General features: G+C 45.3%; 1 protein-coding gene across 2 annotated transcripts in view; it reads right to left on the reverse strand.

Annotated features, from left to right (window-relative positions):
* Positions 1 to 4,249: 4,249 nt before the first annotated feature.
* Msrb3 (methionine sulfoxide reductase B3) overlaps positions 4,250 to 19,372 on the reverse strand; it is a 118,777-nt gene continuing 103,654 nt past the window's right edge. For both annotated transcript variants that reach the window (XM_041673472.1, XM_041673465.1), the window contains 2 exons: positions 15,686 to 15,783; positions 4,250 to 7,268 (listed from right to left, as the gene is read on the reverse strand). In XM_041673472.1, coding sequence (XP_041529406.1) covers positions 7,098 to 7,268; positions 15,686 to 15,783 — 269 coding nt within the window. In that variant the 3' untranslated portion in view covers positions 4,250 to 7,097. The remainder of the gene's footprint in view (positions 7,269 to 15,685; positions 15,784 to 19,372) is intronic.

A 19,372-nucleotide genomic window follows, 5' to 3' on the forward strand; every position in this document is an offset into this window, starting at 1 on the left:
GGAGGTAATGAAACAATGGCTTATGTAAAGATTGCTTAATGTATGGTGCCATTAAGGTGAGGATAAACACCTATGCAGATACGAAAGTAAGTCCTTAGGAGTAAACCCCAAGCAGCCCCTTCTCAACCCTTACAATCTGTTGAACTATCTAAAACATGGAACCTCGCAACCCTTTCTTCCTTTACGTTGTAGTCACTCACATTTCTGTATCTCCACCCCATCGTGAGAGCTGAAGTAAGCACTAATAATTAACGACTATTTGACTTGCCTCTTCTGCTTATTCATGAAACCTTGCCAAGGTGCTCTGCACCTCTGGGTGGCAGATATTAAGAGCGTGCTTGTGTTTGTCGGGAGTATCAGGATGGACACGCAAAGGAGGGCTTGGAAACCTTCAGATAACAGAGGTCCCATGGACTACATAAGCTGACATTATTATTGTCTATAATCAGATGAAAAGTCTGGAAAACTGTGTGGATTGGTGACTGTACGGGTGAGTTTTATGTCAACTTGACCTAAGTTAGAGCCTTCTGGGAAGAGGGACTGAGAAATCGCCTCCACTGGATTGGCCCGTGGGCAAGTCTATGGTGTATTTTAATTAGTAAATGATATTAAACCCATTGGTGGTGGTCTCGCCCGTGGACAGGTGGTCCTGAGCAAACCAGCAAGCGGTGTTCCCCCACGGATTCTGTATCAGCTCCTGCTCCAGGTCCCTTCCTTGTTTGAGTTCCTGCCCTGACTTCCTTCCATGACAGACTATAATGTGGAAGTCTAAGAGAAATCAACCCTTTCTTCCCCAAGTTGCTTTTCATATGGTGTTTTATCACAGCAATAGAAACCCTAATTAAGATGGCTACCAATTCTCAGGTCATTGGCTTTGACCCAAAATTGTTGCAGAATTTTCCATGGTCACATGCTAACCTTTCTAGTATTTGGGGTTGGGAGGCCTCGGAGCTGCCTGGTATAGGGCTGGCAGTCATCACAAGCTGATCTCTCTCAAGGTTGGCCTAGGACAAGACCAGTCTCTGAACTGGGGAGGGACAGAGCTCATGAAGAATATTCTCTGGCAGCACACGGCACTTCTTCAAGCCCCATGACAAAATGATGAAATATCAATCAGTTTTGACCAATACAAGAAACAATGGCTAGGATCAGAACCAGGTGCCTTTGAGACTATCCCATGGATAGCTTGTAAATTTAACCTTCAAGGGATGCCAGTTGTCTTAGTTAGGGTTTCTATTGCTGTGAAGAGACACCATGACCAAGGCAACTCTTATAAAGAAAAACACAGAGGTGGTGCTGGAGCTGAGAGTCCTACATCTTGCAGGCAACAGGAAGTCGACTGAAACACTGGGTGGTATTCTGAGCACAGGAAACCTTAAGGCCCACCCCCACAGTGACACACTTCCTCCAACAAGGCCATATCTACTTCTATAAGCCACACCTCCTAATAGTGCTACTTGCTATGAGATTATGAGGACCAATTATATTCAAACTACCATACCAATATTGTCTACAAGTCAATTTATTACTAAACTATGAAAAATGTAAAAAGTGTCTATATATGATGTTTGAATGAGAATTGCCCCAGCCTGGTTGTGGTGGCACACGCCTTTAATCCCAGCACTCAGGAGGCAGAGGCAGGGGATCTCCATGAGCTTGAGGTCAGCCTGGTCTACAGAGAATGGCCCCATAGACTCATATATTTGAATGTCTGTTTCCCAGTTGGTGGACCATTTAGGAAGGATTAGAAGGTGTGTTTTTGTTGGAGGAGGTGTGTTGCTGTAGGTGGGTTTTGAGGTTTAAAAAGCCCTTGCGAGGCTGTTTCTCATGTCTCTTCACCCCCCTTTCTCTCTTTCTCTGCCTGCCACAGTGATCATGGACTAAACCTCTGAAACTGTGAGCAAGCCCCCAATTAAATGCTTTCTTTCATAAGTTGCCTTGGACCTGGTGTCTCTTCACAGCAATAGACCAGTAACTAAGACACGTGTGTGTGTGTGTGTGTGTGTGTGTGTGTGTGTGCTTCCTCTATATATACAGTAGAGACAGTACATAGTACCTTGGTAGGACTCTCAATGCTGCAGGTGTAGAAGGAGGCCCTGGCTTGATATATTTGTTCTTATTGTATATAATTTTGTATTGGGCTGGAGAGATGGCTCAGTGGTTAAGAGCATTGCCTGCTCTTCCAAAGGTCCTGAGTTCAGTTCCCAGCAACCACATGGTGGCTCACAACCATCCTTAATGGGGTCTGGTGCCCTCTTCTGGCCTGCAGGCATACACACAGACAGAACACTGTATACATAATAAATAAAAAAAATATTTAAAAAAAATTTTTGTATTGGGCTTAGAACTCTCTTATTTAAACAAAGGGGGAGGTGCTGTAGGAATTCCTACCACCAGTAGCCTTCGGGTTACCCACCCACTTGGGCATGGCCTCTTGTACTATTTATGCCCATGTAAAGCACCCATCTGGCTTCTTTTCCGGCTTTGGGATTCGGGTGCTGTTCTCCGTTCAAGCAGAGGATTGTGACTTGTGAGTCTATCCCTAAACAAATAACCCTCTATTCTTCTCAATTCTGAGCTAATGTGGGATTTCTTTTAAGCATCCATCTTCATGCAGGTACAGGAAAAACGCAGTGGAACGATCATGTGCACTGAGATTTGTCATCTAAGTCATGAACTACTGGACTGAACCTCACCGTAATACAATGTAATATCCTGTGGTTCTAGAAAGGCCCTGCTGTGCTCCACTGAGCATCCAGGTTCAGCCCAGGGATGCAAGCAGGCAAGCAAGAACCACGGCAAGCTGGTGAGGACAGGTGAGGAGTGACGAGGGACGAGAGCAGTTGAAAGGCACGAAGGCTTGGCCACACCTTAGCACTTGCGACAGGAGGAGAGCTAGTGGTTTTCCAAGAGTAGATATAGAAGCTCTTTAAAAGGAACGCTCACGGACATCTACTCAGTAGAGGTACTGGGCAATGGTGTCCCAGAGCAAACACCAGAATCACATGGAGGGGTTACTAAAGCACACTGGCCAAAGCCCAGCTCAGCAGTTCTGATGGCGTGAGTGTACCTGAGGCAGGAGTCTGTTTCTAGAGAGTTCCCGGGTCAGGCAGATGCTGACGGATGCCGTGCAAAGAGGAACATGCTGTAGGGGGTTCCCTGAATGAACTAACTGCTGGTCAGTGTTTGGGATCTCAGGATAGGACTTGGAGGGCTGATTAAAAAACAAGTCTTCAGGGGTTGGGGATTTAGTTCAATGGTAGAGCACTCACCTAGCAAGCGCAAGGTCCTGGGTTCAGTCCTCAGCTTCAAAGAAAAGAAAGAAAAACAAGTCTTCAATATTCCTGCTCTTCCTCTCCAAATAAAGATGTCAATAAAACAGTAAAAAACTCCCAATATTTCAACAACATATAATATTATATCAGAATCTATCTGTAGATGAGTTCTTATTTTATTTTGGTTTTCAGAGACAGGAGCTCACATGCAGCCCAGGCTATATTGGAACTCATTAGTAGTACAGACTGACCTCAGACTCAGTGATTCTCCTGCCTCAGTGCCCTAAATTCTGGAATTACAGAAAGAGCCACTATTGCCCCATTTGTAGAGATGACTTTTAAAGGTAAACATTAATCCATGAGCAGTGGGGACCTCCGTACTTCTTATTGTAAGAATCAACCCTTGACATCTGTGTAAGTGAAGAATTTTATCAGAGTCTAGGTAGCCTGGCCCCAGCCCAGCATTCTCACAGCTGCACTTACCACAGCGTACACACACACACGAGCTGCTAAAGGTTCTGTTGTGAAGAGGGGAAGGTTGGGCAAATATATAAATGTCCTCTTTTCCCTTGGACCTGAGGATTCTTGTGGTCTGGGGTACAAGGGGTTCCCAAGTTCCAAAGTCCATAGTAAAGGAGAAGCACCTAGGGCATAAAGGGCAGGGCCTGGTAGTAGGGGGGTCTACTATAGTCACTGCTAGGAGGGGAGTCTACTGTAGTCACTGCAAAGTGGGCCGTCATGCTAGAAAGTAGAAGTCTTCAGGAATGGGGGCTGGAGAGATGGCTCAGAGGTTAAGAGCACTGACTGCTCTTCTAGAGGACCTGAGTTCAATTCCCAGCAACCACGTGGTGGCTCACAGCCATCTGTAATGAGATCTGGCGCCCTCTTCTGGCCTGCAGGCTTATGTGCTGGCAGCACATCATACACAAAATAAACAAACAAAAAGAAGTCTTCAGGAATTAAGAAGAGAGGCATTTTTTTTAATAAAGAAACTTTATTATCTAATTTCTGTATACAACAAATATAGGAAAAGGAGGTTTCATGTCACTTTTCAAAAGTTTCAAACTATTGGGAAAAAAGTTGTTAAAAAGCCTTCTAAGTCAAGAGTCAAAACAAATAGTGCTAATTCTCGTCACTCTTCATATCAAAAGCAAGACATTTTAGACAACATGGGGAGGCTTTGTTCCAATCATTATGACATTTGTATTGAGATTTTTAAGTACATAGAAGTGAAAAGTTTAAGTGCACAGCATACAATTGATACTGCTGCCTCTTTCTGATCTCCTCGGCATCCTCATATGGACACACTCCCTGCCTACCAGCAAATTTCTGGTTGCTCAATGGTATCATTGGAGCTGGGGATGCAGACAGGGAGGCCTGTGCATCCCGGGTTAAGTGAGCCCTCCCACAGATGACACGCACACCTCACCACATTGCCACAGTTCCCTGCACACTTCCCCCAAAAGGAAATCTGGCGCTCGACGGCTGACATTATTGCCCACCGATACTCTAGCAATATATTTCTTTAGCATAAGACAGAAATACACTGAAATTTGACACCACTTAAGTTCAAAAAGCAGTCTGAGATTAAACCGTATGCACACATCTTCCTTTCTTTCTTTTTTCTTTCAATGGATATTATATATTTTTAAAAGTTGGTGCTGGAAAAAGCTGGCTTTTTTAAAAAACAAAACAATAAAAGTTAGAAAGCAAAGTTCTTATTATTACGGTGTGTGTGTGTGTGTGTGTGTGTGTGTAATGCTATAGTACTATAAAAATGAAGGAAGAGTAACAACCCAGAGTCTCTGGGGAGGAAAGAACTCCTCATTTATCCTCTTTGTCTACTCCAACAGTGTGGTTCATATCCAAGGAACCCTGGGGAGGCCACCACACAGATGGGAGTGGACAGAAAGGGCTGTGCGTGTATCTGGAGGATGAATGTTAAGCTGTGTCAATGCCATGTGAGACCCGTGACTGTCCTTAGCCACCCTACATGGAATCCTTTGTGGTTTTGGAAAGACTCTTACTGTAGTCTGGATGCTTTGTCTTCATTCCCCCTCTTGTTTCTAGAGAAGAGTGAAGCCCATCAAGTCTGGGGAAGCCCTGGGCTTGGGGTGATGTTCAGGTAACTTTTCTGTGTGTCCATGTTAAGAGTATAAACTTCTCTAGAACTGTCTGACAATGAAGACTCACCAGGATGCCAGGACCTCCAGGGGGTACCCAGAGAAGCCCAGAAGCTTCTGGACATGGTGATGCCATGTTTCCTTGACCGAGTTTTTCATATTTACTGTGTCTAGGACTGTCATATGTCCCTTCTCATTGTCTTCAGTGCTTATGAGGAAAGATGCTGGTCTTCATAAAAATTTAGAAACATGAGTATCTATTAGAGGCGAATTTCAGTATCAGCATTCAAAGTCACGATGCATATTTGTGAGATATCACCTTTGTTTGTCCCTGTGAAAACCTCAGGCAACCATGCAGAGCCTCTCTAAGCAAAACCTGCCATATTGCTGTAAGAAAAAGTGTGGGTTTTGGTCCATCTGTTTCCACGGCAACCAACCGAGTCCACCTCTGCTCCTTCCCATTGCGAATGCCTGCTCTATGGCCATTGACACAATTAAATCAGATCAGTGTGACTTTACAATACTGATCTTAATTGTATAGCAATGTAGTAATTTTGCCCTGAGAGTATTGATATATTTTATAAATATGAGTCCTATTGTGTACATGAAGCTATAGGCACAATGAGGCTAAATGGCTTGTCCTTTGTACACACAGTGAAGTGTGGAACTTGGGCCTGACTATTCTGTCTCAATGCCCAACATCTTCCCACAGGCCTCCTGATGCTATGTGGAAGTTTGGTTTAGGTGCGGTACCTGTTAGATCCTATTGACTGTTTTGCACAGCATGGGATTATTTAGTCCTCAAGACTTTAAGAACACTTGGTCTTCTACGATCTTTCTCTTTTCTACCACCTCCATGAAGTACGTTGTCCCTAATATTTTATTTTGCACTGGGGAATCTTCTAAAATGCTCACCCAGATGTAGGTCTCATGAGGGGTGGATAGAAACGTTTATACAAAGGCAACGGGCAAGCATCCTTTGTGAGCTTTGGGCAAAAACGGGGTGCAGCACTTTACAGTTGTCTTACATTCCTCTATTTTCAAAGGAAAATCATATAAAATAAAGACCTGCCCACGAGGTAACGTTTACATCTCTGCGGCAACCCTCAGAACCCTCTTGGATCTGGCAACAATCTAACATAAGGAACGACTTTGGACCTTCACACCCTTTTAGTGAGAAAAACACCTTAGCTCAGAGTTTCCAAAGAGTTTAGGAATCTAAGACATCCCTCCATCTTTATCATAAGGCTACATGTCTGGATGCCCTGCCCTTCCCAGCTCTACTCCCTGCCCCTGAGCACCAGGAAAACTCTGGTTTCTCCTTAGAAGACCAAACAGCCTCCACCGCTTAGTAAGAAGGGGTGAACCCACATCAAAACTAAAGGAAGTTATATGCTGAAAGAAAAAAAATGCCAAGGCTGCTCAGAAGCTTGTGGAAAAGCTCCACAAAGCTATCGCCATTTGCAAGATCTCCACACAGATCATGATCTAGTCAACAGCAGAATACATGGGTAGACAGAACTTCTGGAGAGAGAGAGAGAGAGAGAGAGAGAGAGAGAGAGAGAGAGAGAGAGAACAATTTCAATAACATAAATTGCCCTTATAGCTTCTGAAAAAATAACTCTGTTAAGATGAACCATTTTTGGTTTTTCAATCAGCTGTGCACTAAGACCCTTTGTTCCCACCAGGCTCCTGGATTCTACAGCTCTGCTCTGTCTGCCGATGCTGGGCTGCTGCTAGCTCTGCCGCTGCCTCCTTCTGCCTCACTGCTGTCTGTGGGAGTGAAAGACAAGGAGGCCGAATTGATGCAGTATCTTTTGCCGGTCGGACGAGGTCCATCATCAAAAATGTGTCCAAGATGAGCACCACACTGTAAGAGAAAAGGGATGTTGAAGGCAGACACATGCACAGAGCAGGCTCTAGGGGAATGCACGCTACGCAGTCCGAGTGGATGGCTGGTCTGTGCAGAAATGATGGAAAGCATCCTGGACCATTTCTATTCTGACTGTCAATAGCTGCTGAGACGCTTTCAGACAAGCTTTGTACCACATGTCGAGAATAAAAACACTGGAATTGTGTGTATCAGAAATCATTAGGAGCCACTGTATGTTATGACCGGTGAACTCTCTCAGCCAGCTGGAAAACAACTGCAATAATTTTTTTGAATTGAATTGACCCTTGATCTCCCCTTGTAAGAAACAAGAATGAAATCTCTTCCCCCGGCATGATTTTTGGCTTTGGATAGGTGGGTTTCAGATATGCAGATGTCTACTGTAAAAGATACTGTTCAACTGGCCATGACAGAGGTGATGGTGGTTTTCACGGGCAGTAAAACTTAACATCAGCACTGGATGTTCTTGAAACCCAATGAAGCAGTGGCAAGACTCAGGAGATTTATATCATGGTCACCAAAGCTTCAAATGTAGCAAGTGGAAAGTTCCCAGCCCACACAATTGCTTTTTCCTAGCTTCTAATAGGTGGATTGATGCAATGGCTTCCCATCCACCACCAAATGAACTAAAGATACAGAGAAGGAAAAGGATATTCATCAAAACACCAAGGAAGGAGAAAGGCGGAAGGACTGTTGTATGTTGAGTTTAAAAGACTAGATGCGGTGATTGGAAGCTGTGGTAGGATTCAGTGGTTAGATCAGTGTTGGATGCTGTGACTGGATGCAGTGGTTGGATACAGTGGTTGGCTACAGTGGTTGGATATAGTGGTTGGATGCTGTAGTTGGATGCTGTGGTTGGATGCAGTGGTTGGATACAGTGGTTGGATGCAGTGGTTGGATGCAGTGGTTGGATGCAGTGGTTGGATGCTGTGGTTAGAGGCAGTGGTTGGATATAGTGGTTGGATGCAGTGGTTGGATGCAATGGTTGGATACAGTGGTTGGATACAGTGGATGGATGCAGTGGTTGGATACAGTGGATGGATGCAGTGGTTGGATGCAATGGTTGGATACAGTGGATGGATGCTGTGGTTAGAGGCAGTGGTTGGATACAGTGGTTGGATGCTGTGGTTGGATACAGTGGATGGATGCAGTGGTTGGATACAGTGGATGGATGCAGTGGTTGGATACAGTGGATGGATGCTGTGGTTGGATGCAATGGTTGGATACAGTGGTTGGATGCTGTGGTTGGATACAGTGGATGGATGCTGTAGTTGGATGCTGTGGTTGGATGCAGTGGTTGGATGCAGTGGTTGGATGCAATGGTTGGATACAGTGGTTGGATGCTGTGGTTGGCTACAGTGGTTGGATATAGTGGTTGGATGTTGTGACTGGATGCAGTGGTTGGATGCTGTGGTTGGATACAGTGGTTGGATGCTGTGGTTGGATTCAGTGGATGGATTCAGTGGTTGGATGCAGTGGTTGGATATAGTGGTTGGATACAGTGGATGGATGCTGTGGTTGGATGCAATGGTTGGATACAGTGGTTGGATGCTGTGGTTGGATACAGTGGATGGATGCAGTGGTTGGATGCTGTGGTTGGATACAGTGGATGGATGCAGTGGTTGGATGCTGTGGTTGGATGCAGTGGTTGGATGCTGTGGTTAGAGGCAGTGGTTGGATGCAGTGGTTGGATATAGTGGTTGGATACAGTGGATGGATGCTGTGGTTGGATGCAATGGTTGGATACAGTGGTTGGATGCTGTGGTTGGATACAGTGGTTGGATACAGTGGTTGGATACAGTGGTTGGATGCTGTGGTTGGATGCTGTGGTTGGATACAGTGGATGGATGCAGTGGTTGGATGCTGTGGTTGGATTCAGTGGTTGGATGCTGTGGTTGGATACAGTGGACGGATGCAGTGGTTGGATGCAGTGGTTGGATATAGTGGTTGGATACAGTGGATGGATGCAGTGGTTGGATATAGTGGTTGGATACAGTGGATGGATGCAGTGGTTGGATGCAGTGGTTGGATATAGTGGTTGGATACAGTGGATGGATGCTGTGGTTGGATACAGTGGATGGATGCAGTGGTTGGATACAGTGGATGGATGCAGTGGTTGGATATAGTGGTTGGATACAGTGGTTGGATGCTGTGGTTGGATTCAGTGGTTGGATACAGTGGATGGATGCTGTGGTTGGATGCAATGGTTGGATACAGTGGTTGGATGTTGTGACTGGATGCTGTGGTTAGATGCAATGTTGGATGCAGTGTTGGATGCAGCCATTGGACCAGTTTCTCCACAAAGGCTAGCTACTAAATAAACGCTTTCTCTAACTGTTTTGAAGCTGAGTAGAGCTCTAGATGGTGATATGTACCATATGCACACATCTCCCACTTCTCAACAGGGATGGGGAGATAGATGGAGGCATCAGTGTACCACCTTCACCAGGCTTTGGAAACACAGAACTCATCATGCAGCAAAGAAACCAATGGCTAGTCAATGATTTCCATTGACGTGTTTAACTGGTAACTATGGAGTTCCTGTTACATGCCAGGCACAGTCCTGCATTCTGGAGATTCAGGCAACAATCCCTAGCCCCTGAGCACTTATCTGCCAGTAGGAAATACCGACAATAAACAAGAAAACCAGTGACCCATAAAGTGTGGCCAGTAGAAATCAGCTAAGAAGAGAAGACAGAGGAAAGAGAAAATATCAAGGTATCGGGAAGCCTCCTTGTGGCTTTGGAAACATAAGTGAAGGAAGTGGGCAAGGGAGGAAAGATTGACAATTTAGGTAAATGTTCGATGGGAAGGGCTTATAGATAGATGACTTATTCTATTCTGCTCAATGAGATGCTTATAAAACACTTACAAATTAAGAAGGGTATATGAATTCACACGGAGCTGGGGTCGAGCTGCAGTGGGGACAATGAGACAGAAATGATGGGGGATGCTCTCACAACAGAAACACCTGGACTCTCAGTGTGCCCTCTGAAGGTGCTAAGCTCAATACAAAAGGGTCCTCTGGTTACTATTGAACAGCCAGCACCCATAGCAGCTTTGGCTTCATGGCACCTCTGTGCTAAAGGTGCAGCCTTATATTGCTAAAAACATATTGTGTCAGTTTATTAAAGAACTAAAAATGAACCCCAAACTGATTTGATCAATTGTCTGGAAAATATGAAACAGGCCTGAAAAACAAATCTTGCATTATTTTTTATCACAGTCTATGCAGGTTTAGGCAATATCAAAGATGACAGCTCAGATTGCTTTTCCTTTCTATGAACAACTGTGACCAAATATTCAGGGATCAGCAGCTAAGATACACCAGAAAAACGCCATATGCTTGCCCTGTGGACATAGAAAAACACCTATTTCTGTCTGGCACAGCATTCAAGGAGCAGGCCAACAGGAACTAGTATTCTCAGTGACTATGCACAGTTACTGATTTCATGTGCAGATCAGCTACTTTGATCACTCAGCATCGGAGAGGGGAAGCATGCATATAAAAGACAGAGGTGGGGTGTGTGTACGTGCATATGTGCGTGCGTGCACATCATGTCATTGAGTTGTTGAGAGAACACAGCTTGCTGGTCAAAATAAATGATGCTGCTCCCAATCATTCACTATCTTGTGAGCATTCCTCCCTTTCAAAAAAGTGTGATAAGGACAGACAGGAAGCCGGTTAGAAGTTATGTGCTCTTCACTTCCTACATCTTTTTTGGGGGGTTGGGGGGAATGACAGTAATTCAATCTGTTGGACTAAGTTGATTTTCAATATGTCCTTGTATTTGCTAATTAGGAACAAGTCTGGATTAGACAGAAAGGGAAGTTCACTTCAAAATGTATTCCTGATACAAGTAAAGGAAAAAGAGAAAAACCACCGTTAGGAGAGAACAACAGCTGTCTGCTAGCAAACGCCAGAGGTGATGTCATGGTGTCTACCACAAGACGCTCCAGAGTGGTGGTTCTCACCCTGAGGGTCACAACCCTTTTGGGGTCGCAGACCAGATATCCCTTATAGCAGATATTTATGTTCTGATTCCTAACAGTAGCAAAATTAGTTATGAAGTAGCAACAAAAATAATTTTGTTTGGGGTCAGCACCACATGAGGAGCTGTATCCAAGTGTGGCGGTGTTAGGAAGGTGAGACCCGCTGCAGGGAAGCCTGTTCGCGAGGTCACAAACTGTAGCACGGGTGTCCATGTCTACCTCTGCCACCGCATCGGTGCCTACCATCCAATGCTCACTGTTTCTCGGGAAAGACTAACCTCCCAAGCAGGCTTCCTCTCAGGTATACGGGTCTGGACTCAAGAGTACACCAGACAAGGGAGTGAGTGCACGTGGAGCCCATTCGCTCCAGCTTCGAGCCCGGCTAGAGGCCCGGATGATGGATGGGCGTTGTCAGTGACGCGCTGTTTCCTTAGATGCCTGTGAGCTCTGTCCCCCCCCCCCCCCTTAGTCAATTGGTGGTGTGCTGGGCTCACTCAGCACACCTGGTAGTAACTGAAGCAAACTGATGAAGAAATCTCTGAACCCTGCTGTTAGTGATTTCGTCCGGGATGGAATCTCTAGTGTGTGCTTCAGAGTTCTCTTGGTGCCTATGCAGCTCTTTATCTTAAGGGAAACACTGCACCTGAGCACCCTGGTCCTTACTCCAAAGATGCTCATGAAAACAGTTCAAAGGGGAAAATCAAGTGCCATGGGAGTCCTTCCTCCTCAGCCTTCCAGTCCCGAGTGCTCAGGGACGGGGCCTGCAGAGAGCACAGGACCAGGGTAACCTAGAGAAGCCACCGAGAACCCGACTGCAGGGATCACCCATGGCCTGAGAAACACACAGACTGCGTCCCCATGGAGGCACAGATGGGCTTCCCACTGTCCCGGAGGCCTTTCTCCCTGCCGGCCCGCTCTAGGACGCCGGCTCTTTGTTACTGTCAGTTTCTCTGAAGCGTTTGATCTGCAGCATGAAGCACTTTCAAAGCCAGGCTTTACACGTGGGCATGAGGGGAAGAGGAAAGAGTTTCCAAGAGAAAAGCAATTTACTTTGCCATTTAGTAGTTTCCTCCCACCATGCCTTGGGACACCTGTGTGTAAGTAGGGACCCCGCTTCTCTGTGCTTGCAATATTAACCTTTTGTCAAGGAAACACTGTGCAGTCACCAGGTTAGTATTACGATTTTACTGGAAGCTCAGGGAAGAGAGATGGGCTAAGCCCCACCGTGACACACGGGCGTCTTCAGCAGCAGCGACATAGGAGCTGTCGTCTGCTGGAGATTAATAAGCTTGGAGCTTTGCTAGAGCATTGCTTAACTTTTGAAAGTTTCTTCATATTTGTGCATAGTCACCTTTCCGTTGATTTGGTTAATGAGATGAGTTAATAATTGATCTAAAGCAAATTTAAAGGACTCTCTGATAGCTCCAACAGTGACGGCAGCAGTGACAAAGAGACTGTAACTTCAGTAAACTTGGACTTGATGGTTCCCTTCAAGATTATTACCTAGTGGAGTCATTCATTAGGTTACCACTCACTCTGGAGGTAAAATTCTGACCTGAATTCTTTTCTGATATTGCCAGGAGACCCTGACTTGGCAGGACTAACCTTGAAAGATTACCTCTTTGACCGTCTTGAAGCCCCTGGCAGAGTGCAGATGGCCAGCAGGGGGTTGGGAAGACTGGGCCAGAGAAGTCCTCCTCGGGCCTCTGAACCCAGGAGAGAAGCAGTGTCTCTGTCTGCTCAAGGACAAAGCCTTTGGAAAGCAGAGTCAGACAGTCTGGTGACAGATGTGGAGGAGGTGGACATGAAGTGTGCTGGCTCCCTATGACAACAGGGAGAGACTGTGGTCTTTGCTACAGGGCCAAGCGCTGGACAACTTTTGTGAGAATGACCTCATTTTGACATAGTCTCTGTGATCATCTCAGGACACCTTCATAAAGGCCTTTCCTTAGTGATTGCCAATACTATCTCTCCTGGTACAGGACTAGAAGGAAGTCCAGCTCAACCCTGAATTACAGGAATTAGACACAAACATCAGAAATTAGGGATTTGAGTTAATATTGACTGACTCTGTTTCCTTGTCTAGAGAACTTAGAATTAAAGATGTGTTATGAACGACTTTAACACAGTTTTCACAAAGAGGGGCGATGCCTGGGGCTGGTAAAATGGCCCACAGGAGAATCTGGGTGCAGTCTCTGGAACCCACACTTTGAAAGGAGAGAAATGACTTCTGACCCCACACACAGGCTGTGGTGTATGTACAGGGAGGGATGCATGCATGCATACACACATATATGAGAGATGTTTACTAGTTACCATGTACCTACACCTCAAATTAGAATATCATCCTTCCTAGAACATTACCTTTTGTCTAAAATTTTAGATTCTTGAATAGATAATCTCAGGTGATTCCTGGACAGTTGGTGTGGGAGGGCCTTCTGTCTCTGTGTTGATTTTATTGGCTAATGAATAAAGAAACTGCCTTGGCCTGTTGATAGGGCAGAACTTAGGTAGGCAGGAAAAAGTGGACTGAATGCTGGGAGAAAGAAGGCAGAGAGAGAGAGAGAGAGAGAGAGAGAGAGAGAGAGAGAGAGAAAAGCCACGGAGCCACCAGAGACAGACATGCCAAAACTTTAGCCGGTAAGCCACGTGGCGATACACAGATGAACAGAAATGGGTTAAATTAAGATGTAAGAGTTAGTAAATAAGAAGTTAGAGCTAATGGGACAAGCAGTGATTTAATTAACACAGTTTGTGTGTGATTATTTTCGGTCTAAGCTAGCTGGGCAGCCGGAAACCAACAAGCAGCTTCCTCCGACAGACAGTTATTACATTTTCAACCATAATTCAATCTAATGAAAAAGTGAATCACAGTAAAGCAAATGCTGGGGAATCTCTCCAACTTGACCCTTTGTGGTGTCTCTTCTCCCTGCCACACACCCTTCTTCAATAGGGTGTTCTGGAGTCAGATTATCTCCATGCAAATCTCAGCTCTGTCATTAGGGCTACACAACTTTACCCAAGCAACCACCTTCTCTGGGCCTTATTTTCCCCAACTGTAAAATGAGGAGAATAAGGCTATTGTGAGCATTAACCAGGGGAACATTAGAAAGTGATATTGTGGAGGCAATGATCAGCGCACTTAAACCCAGCATGAGAGAGTCCCAGCTATCGTGCTCAGACCCATTTCTCGGAGCTGGGCAAGCCAAAAACGCGAGTTAAAGGAATGATGGTACGCCTTTCAAGGGAGAAGGGTCTTCACGTGGAAGATAGTATACTTGAAAACCTTACCTTTTAACTAAAAACAAATTCTGCATGTATTGAAACTGTCAAAGAACAAATTTAGTAATAAAACAAAAACTAGAAATTCATCAGATGGTCAAGTTTGAACAAATACCCTTCCCTCTTGACAGTAAAAACACCACCCACTCTCTAAGAATCTTGGAACGGCTGAAGGTGAGAAATTGGATAAAGGACAGGCAGAATAGTCCCAAGGGAAGCCCACACGGTGCTCACTGTGCCCTGCAGCCACCCAAACGGTACCTCTCTTCATTCAATCTGTACAAAAGCATCTTCCAACAAAACACTCTTGGGTACCAGTAAATGTTAGTACCCCAATCCTCAGAACCCTTCTTTCGCTCGTTGGGGCAGACACAAACTGGATACTTTTTCTGTAGAACATGCCATGGCTCCTTCTCTGCATGGGCATGTCAGCCATGTCTCTTGGGTAGCCACAAAATACCAGTAAGTTACAGTCTCTCAGTGCATTAACTGTTTTCACTGCCCCCTCAAAACATTTTCACTTTCTTCCTTAGAAGCAGCATCGATTTGGGTACAGAAGAATGGGCAGAACTAAATAGAGCATCCTTAGAAATACGGACAAATACAGACACTAGCAGAAACACACCAAGAGCTGCCTTAGCTTGGACTCCCCTTTAACTAACCTTGAGCTAGCCTACCACTCAACTTCCACTTCCGGTGACTTCTCTCCAACCTCTCCCCAGGAAAAGCCATGTCTGAGATCTTCACAGACTGTGTTTGGATCAGAGCCATTAAAGATATCAAGAATAAAGATTGGGTAATAGAACTGCAGAAGCCAAGCTATCATTACATCATACGCAAGGCTATATAATGAAATCACCATATGTCCCCAAAATGCCCCATTCACTACTACAGTAGATCAAATGAAAAAGCCTCCCCCTACCAATCAATGACTGGTTAATATCGTTGAAGCCAATGACCGACACTGTGTTAGTCTTGCTAAACATCTAAAGATGGAGGAATCATTCAGACTTTAAAAAGGATCCAATATGTTTGTCCATCCCTCTTTTGAACAGTCCCTTGGCCTGTGTTTGCAGGACAGAGCGAGCACCCTACTGGGGACACAGGTGGGGTCAACTCACCTGAGAGCAGCTTGTCTCCACTCTGTGCATCCCATAGGAAAAATCGTCTGTGAACTCGATGGCCTCAGAGTTGATCACGTCATGAAAGGAAGGCCAACCTGGTGTGGGCCAAACGGGAGGAGACAAAACCTTGCGTTAGAGTCTCAAGGTCAATGAAGCAAAGGAGGCAAAGCCTCAGTCACGACTAATGCTGGGCATCTTCAGCCTGGAAGAAAGGGTCAAAGCCACAAGAGAACAATTGCATAGAAGTTCGACCCTTTTCTCATGCTGAGGCAACAGCAGAGCCGGGCTAGTGTGTGCTTCCTGAGACAGCCTTGGATCAACGGATAGTCTCTGAGAATATTCCAAGACTTCGGAAAGCTCTGTCATCACGTCTTCTTGTCTTCAGGGTCATGAGGCATGACTGAGAAGCACTATTAATCTTCCTTTGTGGCATTTTCCAAAACAACCAATTGATTTGGGTAATTTTTCCAACTATTTCACACTTCTTTAGAAAATCATGTCTTTTCAATTCTCAGCTTTATATGGTTAAAAATAAAAAAGATGGTTATCCTATTAACTACCTCCATCTAATTTCCTTCCTGGTCTAGTGTATCTGGCACAGAGCATGTTTCTGTGGGTGAATGCCTTGCTCACCTCCCAGGAAAAGCTGCGCGAGCAGCTGCCCAGGCATCTAGACGGAGCGTTATTTCTACGATAGCATCCTCTCCGGTTCCCACACAGTTTATCAGTGCAAGAAACTCTTGGTGAGTAGAGCACACTTTGGATACACTTTGGGTTTGTTTGGTTTTGGTTTTGTAATGTTTGTTCCAAAGATGCCCAAGCTCCTGAAGGCTGCTGAGGAAAGAGGTACCAGGCTGGGAGCTGCTGGCATAACTATTGTTTCCTCTCATTTTTTCCCACAGAAAGGAAGAGCCACTTAAGAACTGTGCTCACTTTATTACACACACTGAAAGAAAATGGTGTGCACTCCAACAACAGGATTTGCACTTTCAAACAATTAGCTCCTTGCCAAGTTCTCCTCAGAAACTTGCCCAAACTCCTCACTCCCACACCCCACAGAGCGCAGGCTGCTTTAGGTCACAGCTAAACTTCCCAGCAGGACCTGAAGCACTCCCGGTTCCTTCAGAGAGCTCAGGACTCCTACGCAGCAGGGAAGCCTCACCCTGAACACAGCTCCACTCTTCTGAGACTCCACTGCTGTAAGTAACCCACGACTCACTACCCTCTCAACCCTAAACCCACCTCCAACGCATGCAAGGCTGCGCCATTTGCTGTACAATGGCTGCTTTCTGCATTTAGGTGTTCTTTGTTAAATCACAGAAGTGCCAGCTGCTAGTGAGGGTAAATTTCATGGTGACACTTACAGAATAAATGAATGAAGTCATTTATCTAGGAAAAGAAAGAAAATGTGGTGTATTGTCCTCTTTAAACCTTCCACCGCACAACACATTTGAAAGCAGTTGAAGGCACCTGATGCCAGTATTGGGGGGGGGGGGTAGAATCTTTGGGCCTGACGCGGCAGCAGAAGATAAAAGACCAGACTCTGGTTTCAACTTCGCTAGGAACTGAGACACAAATGTGTCTCCCCTCTGTGCTACTCTGCTTTCTATACAGCCTCATCTTTTTGTTTATATGCCCTGAGATTCTCCAGCATGGCTCCATGCCTTCTTCCTGACCAGGTGGTAAGTACTTGAAGGCAGTCTAAACTCACGGCTCACAGCTGACACAGCTCGACAGCTCGGAGGGCAGCATGGTCCCTTAGCACCCTTAGTTACCAGGAAGCATGAAACAAGGGGATGAATGAGCAAAGTACATCACAGAGGCCTGGGGGGGGGGGGGAAGAACAGAGAGAGAGGAGGGAGAGAGAGAGGAGAGAGAGGAGAGAGAACAGAGAGAGAGGAGAGAGAAAACAGGGAGAGAGAGAGAGGAGAGGGAGAACAGAGAGAGAGAGGAGAGAGAAAGCAGGGAGAGAGAGAGAAGAGAGAGAACAGAGAGAGAGGAGAGAAGAGAGAGAGGAAAGAGAGAACAGAGAGAGAAAACAGAGAGACAGAGGAGAGAGAGACAGAGAGAGAGACACACACACACATCCTCCTTTCTAACACACGGAGGTATCCAGTTTAGCTCGGTCACTGCAATTAGGATTAAGCTCTGTGCACAGCTAGGGAGTTGTTCATTATGTCCATGGAGCAGTGGAAATACACACAACATTGAGCCACTCATTTTGCAGAACTTTTCAGTAGAGAGCAGTGGATGCAGAAGCGGAGAATAGCGGAACCAAAGCTAGAATCTGATAACTTGACATCAGCCTAGGGACCCCTTCTCACACCCCACTATTCCTCTATCAAAAGTTGAGCGGTCTTTCACTTGAGTACTTCCTGGAAGGCGGCTGCATGCTTTATGGAGTTGGTTTAATGTCCCAGGTTGACCATGGCCTGTTTCCTCTGGAAGCTGATAATGAATGAATAACATTGTTTTCGAATGTTGAGACTATTCACAGGGAAACACCCAAAAGCCACGATGTGAGCGGATCTAGTGTGGAGGCTATATAAATTTTATTCATTTATTTCAGCCACCACAAAGACAGAGCAAACTCAATTTGAGTAATCTGGCCGACCATAAAGAAACACATTTTGTCAACCTGAGTTAAATGTTCACAAAAATTTTCCAAAAGGCCATATTCAAAAGCAGAGAATGGCAGGGAGGGCAAAACAGTATGGATGTGCTCCAAAAAACTCCCATGTTGCTGGGAAACTAATGATGTCTGAATAGTTTGTCGTTTGCTATGCTATTAACATTGGAGGAGACACTAAAAATAAATCCCTAAAGACATTTCAATATTCCTCCAATTTGCAGTGTTCTCGAGCACTGTGGAAGAAGGCACTTTAAAAATCAGATGTTCGGCAAGCCATTCAGTTCTTAATCAGTGGGACGCAACAAGAGAAAAAATTCCTGTGGCGGATCGCGGTTCCAAAGAGGATAGGGAAACCCCCGGTTGTTTTGCTGTGTCTCTCAGAGAAGTGAACTGCACTAGTGAGCAAATCTGTCAGGAAGGTTCGTCCTTAAGGACAATCAAGCTGAGGAGGACCATCACCAGGAATAAATTGTCTTCTGACAGGGACCCACGGTGATGACAGCACTCTGGAAGCGGAATTCCCTCATCATGTGATAGTATTTAAAGGAGGAACTCTTCACTGCTGTAAAAGGCCTCAAAGGAAACCCTGCCCCCACTGCTAATACCAAGGAGAGTGCTTCAAAGGGTGATAGGCAGGGACTGAAGCAATCTGCGCCTTGTTGAGAAAATTATCTTGAGCAAAAAGGAGGGGGGAGGGAAGTGTGTTTATGTCAGTTTTGACATTAAAGAAACATCATCTCTCCTCCTTTCTCTGGCTTTTCCTTTTGGTCTTCTCATCCAACAAAACATCATTTGTTTTGGATGTGTTCCATGCACTTTTTAAGTCATATGAAAACCTGTATAAACAGGGGCTCCCTCCACCGCCGTCTGCCTTTGTTTCTATTTGATGAGCTTGGATCGGGGCCTATTATCATTCCGTTTCAAAGAACATAAACTCTACTTTTTAGATCGCAGCCGACGAGTATCAAGAATGTCTTATTTTTAATAAATATATTCTCCCTTGGAGGAATTCTCATCTCAAGATGGTAAACACAGCGACTACAAGGAGAAGA

This window comes from Microtus oregoni, unplaced genomic scaffold (assembly GCF_018167655.1).
Source record: "Microtus oregoni isolate MIOR12 unplaced genomic scaffold, Mior012 000001F_ref0000356, whole genome shotgun sequence".
NCBI lineage: Eukaryota > Metazoa > Chordata > Mammalia > Rodentia > Cricetidae > Microtus > Microtus oregoni.